The sequence below is a fragment of the Vipera ursinii genome (assembly GCF_947247035.1).
Source record: "Vipera ursinii genome assembly, chromosome: 5".
Lineage (NCBI taxonomy): Eukaryota > Metazoa > Chordata > Lepidosauria > Squamata > Viperidae > Vipera > Vipera ursinii.
The window spans coordinates 48,742,460-48,758,395 of record NC_139518.1 but is presented as its reverse complement, the minus strand read 5'-3'; the positions used below and the strand labels follow the sequence as shown (position 1 = coordinate 48,758,395).

At 37.0% G+C, this 15,936-nt stretch overlaps 1 protein-coding gene across 1 annotated transcript in view; it reads right to left on the bottom strand.

Annotated features, from left to right (window-relative positions):
* The window catches only part of CFAP58 (cilia and flagella associated protein 58), a gene marked incomplete at both ends in the record, with an annotated part of 58,624 nt that extends 44,667 nt beyond the window's left edge, over positions 1–13,957 (bottom strand). The window contains 7 exons of the mRNA XM_083363296.1: positions 2–139; positions 1,990–2,127; positions 4,830–5,024; positions 6,361–6,517; positions 7,397–7,545; positions 11,935–12,216; positions 13,904–13,957. Of these exons, the coding sequence (XP_083219422.1) occupies positions 2–139; positions 1,990–2,127; positions 4,830–5,024; positions 6,361–6,517; positions 7,397–7,545; positions 11,935–12,216; positions 13,904–13,957 (1,113 nt within the window). The remainder of the gene's footprint in view (position 1; positions 140–1,989; positions 2,128–4,829; positions 5,025–6,360; positions 6,518–7,396; positions 7,546–11,934; positions 12,217–13,903) is intronic.
* Between the last annotated feature and the right edge of the window lie 1,979 nt (positions 13,958–15,936).

The following is a 15,936-nucleotide window of genomic DNA, read 5'->3' as shown; positions in this document are numbered from 1 at the left end:
GATTTTTAAGGGTGTCTCTTTCATATTCTGCCTGGGTTTTGTTCTCCTCTACAACACGCAATTTTCGCTGCATTATTTCTCTCATTTTGGTTAGCTTTCCAATCTCCTGACGCATCTGAGACACTTCATCTTCTTTTGTCTAGGAAAGACAAGTGAAAAAAAATAGAGATAAATAATTAATATAAATTTTATCAGATCCATTTGCTACTCTGTAGAATTGGGAAAATGAAAAAAAATTGATAATATTAAATCACAATATTATAATAAGCTTCCAAAAATATCTAAGGCATAACTTGCATCCCTCGTAATTTCTTTTCACAGTTTTTTTTTCTTATTTAAATAAAGAAACAAATCTCTGAACTCACTGACCTCATGACACAGGAAACATTTGTCACTACATCCATCAATATCTAAGGGCAACTGGAAAGAACTGCTAGACATTATTTTTTCTGTTTAGCTTTCTCTAGCATTTTTTTTCTGCTAAGTTAAATAACTACAGTAAAAGAAAGGCCTGGAAGAAATCACGAAGCAGTCCTAAATATCTGCCTTGTAACATATCTCATTTAACCTAGGACCTATTTTTGAAGCAGGCATTCATAAGATCATACTGCCAATCACTAAAAATTGAAGCAGCATGTTTTTTGAATGCATGAGTTTATAATATGCCAAATTAAATATCTACATTTCCCCCCATCCTATTGGCCCCTAAATACGTTATCAGTAGGGATATTTCTGCATTTAAATCCAAAGCCGAATAGGTCTCTCTATACACTCACATTCGACTTTCAGCACCTCCTTTAAATGTATTTCAACTAAGGGACATTAGCAAATGAGACAAGATGCTTTGGTTAGGCCTGGGCATGCTGTCGGTACCTTAACTTAAACACATTTTCCTGGACTGAACAGTGAGTGCCCTAGACTATGAAATACAAATACAGTACATTCTTGATAAATTAGAAAGTGGGCTGAAAATAACAGAATCAAATTTAACAAAGGCAAAAGTCTTTGCTTAGAGAAAATGAATATACAGACAAGCATGATGAATACTAACTTGATAACAGTACTTGTTATAAAAATTTTAGAATGCTAGTTGATCACAAATTGAGTGTACTTCCTCATGGCTATGTCAATGTTTTCTCCATCGCTGAGTCAACAGAAAGTATGTCATGATACTTTGTATTGCCTCCATAGCTACTATACCTCAGCAATGAAACTGAAGAGTAGTGCTGTCCTTTTTGATTTATTATGGGATAGTTTTCATGGATTTCCTAGCTTCCCTTTCCTTTTCACCAAGCACATCTACCAGCGGGAAAACAAACATGAATTATAATATATAATGAAGCAAAATTGGGGGCTTCCAGAGTCCCTCTTCAATTTAATCCCTTCCCACTGTACACTCACCAACCAATCCACCAAGAGGTTATTTTGGTTTTTTTTGTTTTTCCCCCTCAATATATACAAACAAATGACGTCAGCTGGAAAGGAGCTGGTATGCAGATGTTTCTGGCTAGATTAGATAAAATAGTACTGTTGAATGGCAGTATTATGAGTTTCCCTTTGGAAAAAGATTGCCCAAGGTTTTCAGACATGAACATTTCGAATCCAAAAAAAAATTAGTATAAAATAAAAACCAGAAAGCGGTTAGAGAACAACACAGAATAGAAAAGAGACTGTAATTTAAAGAGCAAGTTACAGAAAATAGTATGCACTGTTATGCAAACAATTCTTATACATACTTATATTCAGGGTCAAAGTACACATATTAATTTGGGAGTTCATATTTCTGTTGTGTAAACAGCAGCTTACAGGGGAGAGAAAGAAGAAACCCTTTTCCTCACACTCACTTGTTTTTCTAAACCTATTCTTTGAAGTTCAACAAAAATCAAAGATAAAATGTTGAAATATATTAATTGCAAATACTAATAATCTGTTATGGATTATACTGTAATTTCAGAATTGGCATTATTCTGGATAATGTCCTGAACTTACCCTCAGTTCAGTGGTTTTCTGCTGATTCTCCTGCATTAGTTGTTCAATGGCTAAACTGTGTTGCTCATTCTCTAGCTGAAGCTTGGTGTTTCTTGCTGTAGATTGTTCTAGTTCTTTTGTGGCTCTTTCATTCAGAATCTGCAAGATTACGGCATAAAGAAGTTAATTTCTTTGTAATCAGATTTTGCAGTAAACTCAGTTTGCTTATTACATGCCACTTATCACCATAACAGTAATCCAATAGATGAGATATGTGATAATTGCTTGACAGCTGTAGCAGGGATAGAGCTTCTAACAAGTAACACTGTGGGTATAATTATTTTTCTAGAATTAGTTGAAGGATAAATATTGTAATGATAGTTTCCCATCTGTAAGACAAAGTGTACATTTTCTGTAATTATTATAAATGAACAGGATAGCCAAATGGTTTTAATCAGCAGTATTTAAAAGGAGCTATGAATTTTAGCTACGGTAATCTTATATTAATGAAAAAGGTCTTTTGCTCAGTAATATCATTGCAAACAGATCCAGGTACAATTGCATCAGACCCAATTAGGACACAGGTAATCAGAAATTTTAACACATGATAATGGCCACAAATGTTTAAAAAAGACATTATCATTAGCGATATGGCCATGGTACCTTACTAGACAAAATGGCTTAACACTACCTGTTGGATCAAATCTTGGTTCCTGAAGTGGGGGGAAACATTTTCACACAGTTACCGCTCTCATATTTTATTGTGGGATTTTTAGAGGCAATTTTTTAGGTAATAGGGAAAAACAGGATGCTAGAGTTAAGCAGGCATTGACTCAGCAATTTTTCTGTTTTATGGTACTCACATTCCTATTTTTTCCTCCCAACTTTAATCCAACTTTACTAAAAAAAAATAGCATTTTTACCCTGAAACTTTGATTATGAATATAATTGGATATGCATATTCTCTAAGCTTGCACATCAACAAAGTATATTAAAATACAAAATCGCAGTAAATCATTAGAAAGTGTAAGGTGCAATTTTCCATTCTGCTAGACAAAAATGAAAATTCCTAATCTGAATAGTTTTTTTAAAAAAAACAGTCCAGCCTGTTTAAAACAAATATAACCTATTTTGTGAAATAAAAATGATACATTCACCTTGCATCTGGTATAGGGTGTTGTTTTGTTTTGTTTTGTTTTTTTGCTTTGCATATCTTTAATTAAGAACTTATATTTTTGTGAGGAAAGAATTTGGATGATCAAGCATTACTGTTTTAAATTGAAAATGACTATGCACAGTACATTTTAGATGCAGAGCAGCATGGTAACGTGGGGAATATATAGGTAGTCTTCGACTTATGACCACAATTAGGACTGGAATTTCAGTCACTAAGCAATGCAGTTGTTACAGGAGTCATCAGGTGAACGGACTTTATTTTATGACCATGTTTACCATAGTCATTAAGTGAATCTGGCTTCCCCCACTGATTTTGCTTGTTGGATACCAGCTGAGCACATTGCAAATTGTAATCCCATAACCACAAGATGCTGCAATTGTTATAAAGATGCCTAAATCATGATCATGTGACCATGGGGGGTGTCATAATTTTGAGGGCAGTTTATAAGTCACTTTTTTCAGTATCACTGGAACTCCTAGCCATCATTAAATGAATGGTTGCGAGTTGATGAGTATCTGTAGCATCATTCAATGCCTGAAAACAATTGTATCAAAACTAACTAACTGGTATCACCCAGAATTTTTAAATAGACCCTTGCACTAATTTTATTAGGCACAACATTCTCCAATGAGTCAGATTCCCTTTCTTCAAAATAAACAGATGGAAACAGATGGAAACTAATCAAGCAGAGAAGCAACCTGGAACTAAGGAGAAACTTCCAGACTGTTAGAACAATTAACCAGTAGAACAACCTGCCTCCAAAGCGGTGAATGCTCCAACACTAGAAGTTTTTAAGAAGAGACTGGACAGAGTTTAGGGCAGACATGTCAAACACAAGGCCCGGGGGCCGGATGTGGCCCGTGAAGTGGTTTCATGTGGCCCGCGAAGCCATCCTGGAAACAGTGAGGGAACGGCCCCCATTGCCTTGGCCCTGACCCAGAGACCCTCCTTCTGCCAGAGACCCCCAGATCTGTCCCACTCCTGCCCAGGCCCCCATAGGCACTCTTAATGCGAACAATGTAGAGCTGGCCATGCCCACCCAGTAGGTCATATGCACTCTAGCCATGCTCACCCAGTAGGCCACGCCCACCCAGGCCATACCCACCCGGCCCCCTGAGGGCAACCGCAATGCTGATGCGGCCCTCAATGAAATTGAGTTTGACACCCCTGGTTTAGGGTTTCCTGCCTGAGCAGGGGGTTGGACTAGATGACCTCCAAGGTCCCTTCCAACTTTATTATTATTATTATTATTAAATTGCTTGATTTTAATGAAACATTCTACTGAATTAATATGTTACAATTACCAAAGTTCTTTTGCTGCTGACTAAAAATGCCCCTATAAGGTTTTTGGAGCACCAGGGGAAACGGCCTGAAAAAAAATCAGCAAATTTCGGAAGATACTTTTAAGTCTGAGATAAATAAAACACTGGATGTTTAAAAAAACACCTTGAGATCTGACAATATTATCTGCTTACAAAAGTAGCAGCATTTCAACTGATTTTTTTTTCCACCACTATCGTATCCTAAAGCCACCCTGGGCAAACATACATAGAAATACTGAAATTTCTGCCATGCTTTTCATCCACGATTCAATTATTTTTCTGAAGATAGAAACGATTATGTTTTAAATGTGGTCTTGGTATAAGAACTTAAAATGTGTGTTAATGAGAATATTTTAAAATACCTTTTGTTCCTTCAGTTGCTGTTCGCATTTCAGGAGCTCCTCCTTACTTTTATTTAAACCCTGCTGCATTGTCTTGATATCAGCCACTTTGTACTCTAATTCATTCTGAAGTTGCTTCAGTTCTCTTTCCATTTTTTCTTTCTTTCGTGTCTCCCGTGAAGCCTCATTTTGACGCATCTGGATTTCCTGATGGAGCTATAACAGCACCAAACACAAAAATTCTAAGAGTACTTTCTCCTGTAGTTGGGGAAATATTAATACTGGATTGTTTTAATGCTACAGTAACCTGCTAAAAATACCTTAACTAAACTCATTTTTTTTGTAAAAAAAATATGTTTGGAATTTTATAATGTATTAGACAAATTGTGACCCCCTGTGACCCAGATCCTTTCAGAAATATTTACTTACAAGATTTCTTAATGGCTTCAACCATGACAGAACTTCTAATGTCCTGCCTTCGCTGGAAATGTTGACACACAAACTTCCTTCAGGAAAGGCATACTGTTCTAAACAACCATGGTGGGGCCAATGAACCCAAATGAATTCATGAAACAAGGTATGCTTTTCAACCTTCTCTTTGTTAAATCACGGTTCTTCTTTAAAAAGGGTGGTAACAGCAGGGTGAGCGCCAAAGAATTGAAGCCTTTGAACTATGGTGCTGGAGAAGACTCCTGCGAGTTCCTTGGACTGCAAGGCGATCAAACCGGTCAGTCCTAGAGGAGATCAACCCTGACTGCTCTTTAGAAAGCCAGATCCTGAAGCTAAAACTCAAATACTTTGGCCACCTAATGAGAAGGAAGGACTCACTGGAGAAGAGCCTAATGCTGGGAAAGATTAAGGGCAATAGAAGAAGGGGACGACAGAGAATGAGGTGGCTGGATGGAGTCACTGAAGCAGTAGGCGTGAGCCTAGATGGACTCCAGAAGATGGTAGAGGACAGGAAGGCCTGGAGGAACATTGTCCATAGGGTCGCGATGGGTCGGACACGACTTCGCAACTAACAACAACAACAGCAGGGTGAAGGAGATTCCCCACCGGAAAAGTATATAGTATATGATAGCTAATACACTGAATAGCTGAGCATTAAACTTCACGAGGAAACTAAAGAACCCATGAAAATGACTAAAGAAAAACTGAGACATATGAGAAATATGAGAAAAATTGTGTACATTATGAAAACACAACTCACAATTACCCTGTACCTCACCCAGAAATCTCAGGTTGGAGAATGGTAATTAGAAGGAAACAAAACAAATCATTAAAGGTAATAGTGGCAGAATGGAAAACTAAAGAATTGCAGCTACTCAAACAGGAAGATTTGAAATGTAATAAAAAAAAGGTTTCTCAGATTACTGCAAATCTGGGGGGGAGGGGGAGTTGGTAGAAAAAAAGTAAAGCATTGCCCTGTTCTTGACATCCGCCCACAGAGCTTCCAGAAAAAGAAAGGAAATGAAGCAACAGTTATCAGCTAATAAAGGTAAAATGCAAAGACAGAATAGCAATCTAGTTAAAGAAACACAATTACACAAACCTGAGAAATAGTAGATTCTGCTTCCAGTCTGGTCTTTTCTGCCTCCTGCTGTTGATCTGACATATTAGCTACACTGTCACGTAACTTTACAACTTCTGCCAAAAGCTGGTCTCTCTCTTTTGTTACTTCTTCTTTAAATTTTAACAACTCCCGCAAGCTGAAAGAAAACAAATCACTAATCTGAGCTGAAGCTTCTTAGAAAATAATTAGGTAGCAAAATTCGTTGGTATATTATTCCACTTTGATCACCCCTCCCAATTGTTAATTAAATTACATATGTGATACAGTTACTAAAAACATCCACAAGGACCGTGCAAGGAATAACTTTAAATGGTTTCTTCAATGCATCTGAAAATTTTCCTATATCCCCTTTTGGCACTACTATTGAAAATTTGGCCTGTTTATTGAACATGATAATAACTAGATCAATTTACTTTCTTTCCTTACACAGTATAATGTTGGTCCCTTGGTTTCATGAGGAACTAAGGTCAATGAAGCAAGAGAAGTGATCACTTGAGCAGAAAGGAGGAAATCTCAGAATAAACCTGACTGACCATAAAAAGGAGGCAGTGAAGAATTTATCCACAGTCAGAACAGATTTGTGTTGTTTCTTCTGCACTGTGTTATGGCAGCAATATCACAAGGTTAGGAAACAAAGATAGTTAGTGTGTTGCTGTGAGCAGTTTCATTTTATGTACATAGGACGTTTACCACAATTGCTTTGATTTGAATTCTACTGTCAGGGCAGGGTATAGTCTCAGTAATGCACTACTGTACTTTTCTTTATAGAGGAAAATTGTGATTATCATCTATTTATGTCATCCCCTATTTATGGTCTCAAATAGCAGAGTTTACAAACAGGTTTACTTGCAAACCATTATCCATTCTAAGGCTGTGAAATATAGTTTTGAATACACATATCTAAAATGAGGGCAGTATTTACATAATAATATGCATAAGTTAATACATGTAGCCTCTATAAGAATAAGACATCATGGATAACAATCTTTTCGAATCTGTCATAGACCCAACTTACTTGTGCTCTTGACCCAGTGACAATCCAGATCCTTGTTCTACTAATTTAGTTAAGTTTATAATTTCCTCCTTAAGAGACATGATGGTTTCTTTTGCTTTCTGTTCTTTCTCATATGCTGCATCCACCATTTTCCAAGCCTTTTCAATCTCCTATTGTTAAACAGTAACAGTTATATATCATACAGTATTTAACTTGAAAATCACAACAATTCTTTAACTTCCACCTTAAATGATTTCATATTTAGATTCCATAATAGTTATAGTAGCAGTGATACTATTCAACATTCCACACTAAGAAATTTTGAAACTTTTTTATTTTTAATTTATTTATGTCAGTCTCTGAGCTTTACCTAAAATCCATTGGAACAGAGCTTTTAGGGATATGTAAACAGATGGCTTGATAGATAGCTAAATATGCAGTATAAAAGCTCTGGGCTACTCTAGGAAAGATTTTAATAAAGGTAAAGGTTCCCCCGCACATGCGTGCTAGTTGTTTCCAACTCTAGGGGACGGGGATCATCTCCGTTTCAAAGCCGAAGACCCAGCGCTTGTCCAAGAACATCTCTGTGGTCATGTGGCCGGCATGACTAGACGCCAAAGGCACATGGAACGCTGTTACCTTCCCACCGTAGTGGTGCCTATTTTTCTACTTGCATTTTTACGTGCTTTCGAACTGCTAGGTTGGCAGAAGCTGGGACAAGTAACAGGCGTTCACTCTGTTACGCGGCACTCGGGATTCGACCTGCCAAACTGCCGAACTTCTGATCGACAAGCTCAGCGTCCTAAACCACTGAGCCACCACATCCCTAAGATTTTAATACACCTCAGCAATTACATGTAGGTTTGACTAACAAAGGATGCCAACAACACAGAAGCAATATACCACTAAATCGCAGAAACCTTGCTTCCTCATGGATTTTTTTGTTTTGTTTTGTTTTTTAGGTCTGTTTAAGAGACAGGTGAAAACAAAGTCATTCTGTATTTATGGCCTTATGCTACATTGCCTGCTATGCCTCACAGCTCTATTTCACAATCTACCTTGAGGGAAAAGAGTTTGAGAATAACATTTTAAAAGAAAAATAAATTGACTTCATGGCCAAATAAGAGAATAAAACAGTTCACAAGATCTGTTTTAATGATTCTATGGTAAAATAACATCTATTTTTTTCTGAAGTTTATTCATTGAACATCCCCAGGAAGTGATAAGATGTAGTCAATAACTGATAATGGTTAAATAGATGAATGTTTTAATAATCAGCTGCTGTCTAATTTGGGCAGATGAAAAACAGATCAAAGGAAATCCTGATGATTCAAAGCCACACCAAACTTGCTTGGAACCTGCAAATACTGAGGATGAGGGTTTGGGAAGAACTACTATATTTACAGTATCTTCACAATACACAAATACACAATACACAAATCTTCACAAATGCAAATGCAATAAACAGTGAACTAGCAGAACTTCATAAATCTTTACTTTAACATTTAGTTTTCTTAATGTGAAATCCTTACTTGAAGTGTCCATTCTTGATCACCTTTAACTCAGTATTATAGTGGATTCTGTGAATTGATATTTATTTTACCTGTATTTTTATTTCATTTATCAAATTTTTAAAACCATCCATCTCCCCCACAGAGTGACTCTAGTTCTGTGGTGGTGAACCTATGGCACACGTGCCACAGGTGGCACTCAGAGGCCTCTCTGTGGGCACGCGTGCTGTTGCCCCAGTCCTAGGCCTTCAGCTGGGCTTTACAAAACCTTTTCACTTTAGGCCTCCACCGCCGTGTGCAAAAAAAAAAAAAGGTTCAATCAATCAATTTCAACTTCTTGCGGGGGAAAAAAAGATCTCACAAAGTTGGAATTGATTGACTGAACTTTTTAGTCCCACCCAGTCTGCCGTTACCACCACAGCCATGCCCACCCAATGGGCCACGTCCACCCAATGGGCCACGCCCACCTGGCACCCGATGATACATAAGTGGTTTTTGGGTTGCAGTTTGGGCACTCTGTCTCTAAAAGGTTCGTCATCACTGCTCTAGGTGGTTTACAAGTAAAAACAATTTTTAAAAATGTATATGAAATCTACAATTTAAAAAGGCAACTGTGGATTAAAAATTAATATTAAAAGTTAATTAAAACATGGGCTTTCAGGATGCTAACCAGCCCTATGGCTATATGCCAAAGAGTCATGATGAGGTGGGACGGTCTGATGTAATGAGAGGAAGATGGTTCTGTGGGTAATGTGGCCCCATGCCATGTAGTGCTTTAAAGATCATAATCAAGAACTTGAATTAGACCCAGAAGCAAGCTGGCACCATGCAGCTCATGCAGTAAAGGTGTTACATGTGCCATTCCTTAGGTGCCAAGATTGACCACACAGCCATATTCTGTACCAGCTGAAGCTTCTGTATACTTTTCAAGGGTAGCCTTATGTGGAGTGCACTGCCATAATCCAAACAGGAGATGGCCAAGGTATGAGTGACTCCCTATCTGCTTATTCTCCTGTGCACTTTTGCATATCCTGCTTCTGAACATTGCATGTTAGTTGTTTAATCAATGTTTGGGTTACAGTTACAACTCTGGTCAACTAACATAGGATTCAATTCAAAAACATAGACCAACAGGATGAAACATAATATATAAAAATCATGGCATGACTAAGACCAGCTCACACTCAATCAATTTCAAAATGTTATAGGCAGGCTCATCCAGTACCCAGGCCAAATGCTTGGAAGAATTATCACAGCACTACTGGTAGTCCTTGGTTCATGGTGGCATCTGGGACCAGCAATTCCATCATGAATTGTGACATTCCCTGTTGTCTTTATCAGGCAAATCCCACATCATTGCAATGTCCCACAGTCATGTGACCTCCTGCCCACTTCCTCACTGAAGGCCATTACCTGACCATGGAAAGCTGTGATGGCCAGAATATTACAAAACATAAGTCTCTCTCACTCAGCACTAATATAATTTTGTTTGTTTAGTAGATAAATAAATAAGCTTTTTGAAATGTTGTCAACAAATAGTCATTCAACAAAGACTACCTATGATCACACAGGCATCAGATAATTTACCAAAAGGATCGCCTTTGATTCTGACTTAAAGCCAACTTCAGGAAACTGCATTTACAACGAAGTTCTTTCAAGGCAGTTTTTTTTCCCATATCAGATTAGGCTAATAGACCTATAAGGATCAATGCCAAAGCTAGCAAGGAATAATAAATCTGGGGAAATATATACAAGTTACAACTAATGTGGAAAACGCTTTCTGATTTTGTCTATGGAGATTCTATGTCATCCAGGTCATGATTGTCGCAAAAGTGCTTTTTCAAGAGGTAACTGGACTTTCTTGTTTTTCTTTGAAGACATTTCGCTTCTCATCCAAGAAGCTTCTTCCGCTCTGACTGGATAGTGGAGAATGGAAGGATTTATATTCCCTGTAGACAGGTGATCATTTCAGATAGTTGTTGGATTTGTCTGGGTTCTCAGGGTCATCTAAGTAGTGCAAATGGGTGTGGAGCCTTCTTAGAACTGCTGAAAGGACTGTGTTGTGGAGCTTTGCTTTCTGCAAGATGTTTTCTCTGTCCCTTCACTGCTGAACAAAGGCACAGGCTCTGTAATCTGCAATTTTTCTGGAAATCCATTCATACTCCCATATTATTTGAAGGTACGAAAGCCCATCATCCAGTGAGAGCTGAAGAAGCTTTTTGGATGAGAACTGAAATGTCTTTAAAAAAAAAGACAAGACAATAAAGTCCAGTTGCTTCTTGAAAAAAAACCTTTGGGGCTTTCTGGTTTCATTTTTTCCTGGAATTTCATCCATTTCAGACATATAAAAGCAATGGTCCATCACAATCCTTCAGAATTACAGTTTAGACAACAGAACCAAAATATATTTTTAATAGTGCTTTGGAATCAACAGTAGAGCACCGCAAATTATTGTTCTGGCTTTAAAATCTATATTCTCTTAGACATAATATAACTGAATTAAATATTCAGTCGACATGCATAAGCTGAGATCAATAAGGTGGATCTCAGTTCCAATATAAACTATTAGATATCATTTTAGGAGAACCAAAAATCATAGAAATACATTTTACAAATTTGTTCTCACCAGAGAACAATATATATTGTTTGATAAAAGGTAAAGGTTCCCCTGCACATGCGTGCTAGTCATTTCCAACTTAGGGGCTGGTGCTCATCTCTGTTTCAAAGCCGAAGAGCCAGCGCTTGTCCGAGGACGTCTCCGTGGTCATGTGGCCGGCATGACTAGACGCCAAAGGCACACAGAACGCTGTTACCTTCCCACCGTAGTGGTCCCTGTTTTTCTACTTGCATTTTTATGTGCTTTCAAATTGCTAGGTTGGCAGAAGCTGGGACGAGTAACAGGCGCTCACTCTGCTACGCGGCACTCAGGATTCGACCTGCTAAACTGCCGACCTTCTGATCGACAAGCTCAGCGTCCTAACCACTGAGCCACCGCGTCCCTTCTACTGTTTGATACATTGCTCTATTTGTTAATTAAGATTATTTTACCCTTTTCAGTGATGTTATTGTTGTCTGATCATCCTGAGAGAGCTTTAGAGCAGTAGCCACTTTAGCCGAATTCACCACAATCTCTGCATTCAGTTCCCTGCATTTTGCCATGAGACGCTTTTCATTCTCATAGGACTTTTTCAGCACTGCATGGAGCTTCTCATATTCCACACGAAATTTCTCCAGGCTTTGATCTCCTGTAAGTTCACTGATGACTTCTTGGAAGTCTTTCTCCAAAGCTTCAAAGACATTTTCTTCTATTACAGGCTTATCATATCTTTCCTGTAGAAGAGGAAAGCAAAACCATTATATACTAGCCAAAAATATGTTGACCTAGAATGGTGACATATTAGGAATTATGTATCCTCTGTGATTATGGAAAGTCTGCTCTAATAATGTTTTAAAAATTTGTTTTAAACATTTGCCTTTCAGTAAATATTTGAAATATAATTTCAGCATATATAATAACGTTCTACAGTTAAGCAAAACATCCCATATATGCCCAGTAGGCATATATCTTTTTAATCTTTTTATATCTATTCATCTTAGTATATATAAAATCATACATTTCATGAAGCTTCTTTTTTTACTAAGTAATTATTTCTTCAACAGTTAATGTTAGGTAAATGCACGGCTACATACATTGCTCTAGATGTAAATAATATTCCAGCTCTGACAACACCCTTTAGAGTTCTAGTAAATTTGTTCATTCTAAAATAAGGCCAAATTAACCCTAATGATTACCTCATTCTCCTCTATGTCCTATATGAATTCTTCATTCTTCCCTCTTATTTCATTCTTATAATTTTAGATATGAACAAAATTGTTCATGTTGTACCCTTGTATCTGTACTGAACGTATAGCCCACAATAAAACTATTTTTATTCTTAAAGCTTGAAGTTTAATGGTATTTTGTTTATGATATACTACTTGATGACAGGGAAATATGAAGGAAATGAAGCCAGAGTAAAGTTTTTGTGGGCTAAGCAAAGTACTACAATTGCTTCTGTTTTATTTTTCCAGACTGAATTCATGCCAATCCCAGTTATTCAGACCATAAAACATGATTTATAGTCCCCAGGTTAGCCCAGAGTATCAAAAAGCACAGACTGAAGCTGAATGAGTGGCAGAAGGAAAGTTTATAACATAGAACAGTTGCTGCAAAAAGCAAAAGAAAATGGGTTCATCTAAAGCAATCCCTGTAGAAAGAGCACAAACTCAGATGAAAGAAGTGGGGGGGGATATAAAATAAGTGGGGGGGGAAAGAATGGAGAAATGAAGGAAAAAATACAATGGATTAAAACAATATTTGGGGATTTCTTTTGAACTAGAGACTAGGAAACGGGGGGGGGTACAAAGAAAAAGAAACAATAATAATAAAGAACAAAAAGGAGAGAAGCTGTGAAGTAATTAACTGAATGAGGAAGATCTAGTATACTGAATACATAAGAAAGAAAGTCATAAATAGGTGCATGACATCCACAGGGGGCATCAAAAAAGAAAATATGGTAGTGTCTTCAGCATAATCAAAGCTCTGGCCATTTTGTGTCTGCACTGTTGATTATTTTGCTCCCCTGTGTACATGCCACTGCTCTAAACTAGTTTTAAACATTTCGCATTCTAATCAATGTGGAAGGATAATATATGAAAGAAGAGTGTAGCATGGTTAAAAAAAAGAGTCACAAATGTATACAGCAAAAGCATTACTATAGTGAGAAAATAGAAATTTGGAAATAACCAAAGGCCATCAAAGCAAACAGTTTAGTGCACTCTAAATATTTTGGACCATTCTGGTCCAGGCTGATGGAACTCATAAACATCTGAAGGATTAGAAATATAACAAGTTATAAAATGGAAAACAGAATGGAAAACAATGATTAAGAGGCATTCAGAAAAGAATGAAGCATGAAATCAATAGGAGTAACTAATGCCTGTACTTCATCACAACAAAACCATTTCCTGATAATACCCTATTTTCTTCCTTTGGCCCCAGTGGGATGATTTCATCTCCTCCGCAGACCATGACCAAAATAGTCTTAACGTCATATTAGTTGTATTCATAAAAAAACATGTTTTTAATTTTATCTAACCACAATCTAAGGTTTCTAAAATTTAGAATGCTTTGTCATTCATTATCTTAGAATGAGGTTACTTGACCTGTGATAGTTTTGGTTAGCAATACACATGATCTAAACTGCAGCATAAACAGAGGTGCTTGTACATGACTCCTATTTTCCATTTACTAACCAGTTTTGGCAATACCCTTTTTTCCCCCAAGCACTTGCCCACTCCATTAATATTCATTTTCCTGAGTTTTTTGTAGCTAAAATCTGTTTCTAACCCCAATTTATCTCATATTTAAGAAGAGAGTAGATCAGCAGATTTTTCACCATTTTACTTGTGGAAGAAGAATAAACAAATTTGAATTAATCCACCTTAACACAGTTCTGAAATTATATTTATATTAAAATGTAGCAATTCTTCTATACATCAATGCACTCTGAAAAGAATAAAGAGACACTGAATCACTCTGAGCTGTGGCTTATTTACGGTATATATATATTTTTAATTTGTCACTTTCCATTACTGTTCCAAGAAGTGAGATGTTTCCCACCAGCTAGTCAATTTTGGCATACTCTAATATAGTACCATCCTGGTTCTACAGTGGGGCAAAGTTTATCTACTATTTCTCTTTAACTATTTTCACCTTGGAGCCTTTCCAAACATTTTATTTTACATCATTTTAATTTGGGAGATACTCAAATAAGGTATGGTTCGAGGGGCAGACAAACTAGACTAATGTAGAGAAAGCATAAAAGTGAAAAACAACTTATATTTGTTGCAGTCCTTTGATTGGTAAAATCTGGCTGGTGACATGTTGAAAAAAAAGTAACAAAACCAGAGAGAAAAAACCAGATACCTTTCCCAGATGATACCACTTTGGCAAGATACAGACCAGTGGGGCAGCAAGTTTAATGTCTGTGTTGTTTTGTAGAGTTGGTAGGACTCTAATTCACTAGTAAGAAGAAGCCTTACAAAAGAAATTCTCAGGGAATCTTATTCTCACTCTTGGTGGGAATTATAGTCTAGGTTGAATTAACTTTTATTGGAGAAATTTATCAATAGGATTTCTAGTATATGATACTGGTCAAGAAAAAAGAATAGGAAGAACTGGGTGTGGACCAATAATGCACAGATCAAAAATAATAGTATACTTATTCTGGGACAATTAACAGAAAAAAATACTATCCCTAATATATGAGATAATCCCATTATAGTTAAATTATCCATTTTTGTGATTTACAGTACATGAACAATACTGTGCAGACTTTGACTTGTCCATCCCTGAATTCTGGGAAGATTGTTTTAAGGAAATGGGTTATATGGACCCAGATTGTTGGGGGCAATTAAGCTGACTTTGTAATAATGCCGCTTGGGTGTGTGTGTGAAAGCCCTAATAAGCAGGCATATACATAGAATGAAGGCTACTGCTAAGCTTGTAAGCCGCCCTGAGTCTTCGGAGAAGGGCGGGATATAAATGGAATTAAAATAAAAAAAATAAAATATAAATTTGCAAATTAAAATAAACAGAACTTTATTTATTCCATTTCTGTAGCTGCCCATCTTAACCCAATTGACTCCAATTAGTCATGACTATCTTTTACATAGCTCTATTGCAAGCTTGACCCAATCAAAGATTATTAGCAGCTTGAGTGTGTGTGTGGGGGAAATATAGGTAGTCCTCATTTTACAAGCACAACTGAGCCCAACATTTCTATTGTTAAGTGAGACGTTTGTTAAGTTAGTTTTGCCCCACTTTACAACCTTTCTTGCCCCAATTTTTAAGTGAATCGCTGCAGTTGATAAGATAGTAACCCTGTTGTTAAGTGAATCTGGCTTCCCCATTGACTTTGCTTGTCAGAAGGTGGCAGAAGGGGATCGATCGCATGAGCTTGGGACACTGCAACCATCCTAAATATTTATCAGTTGTCAAACATCTCA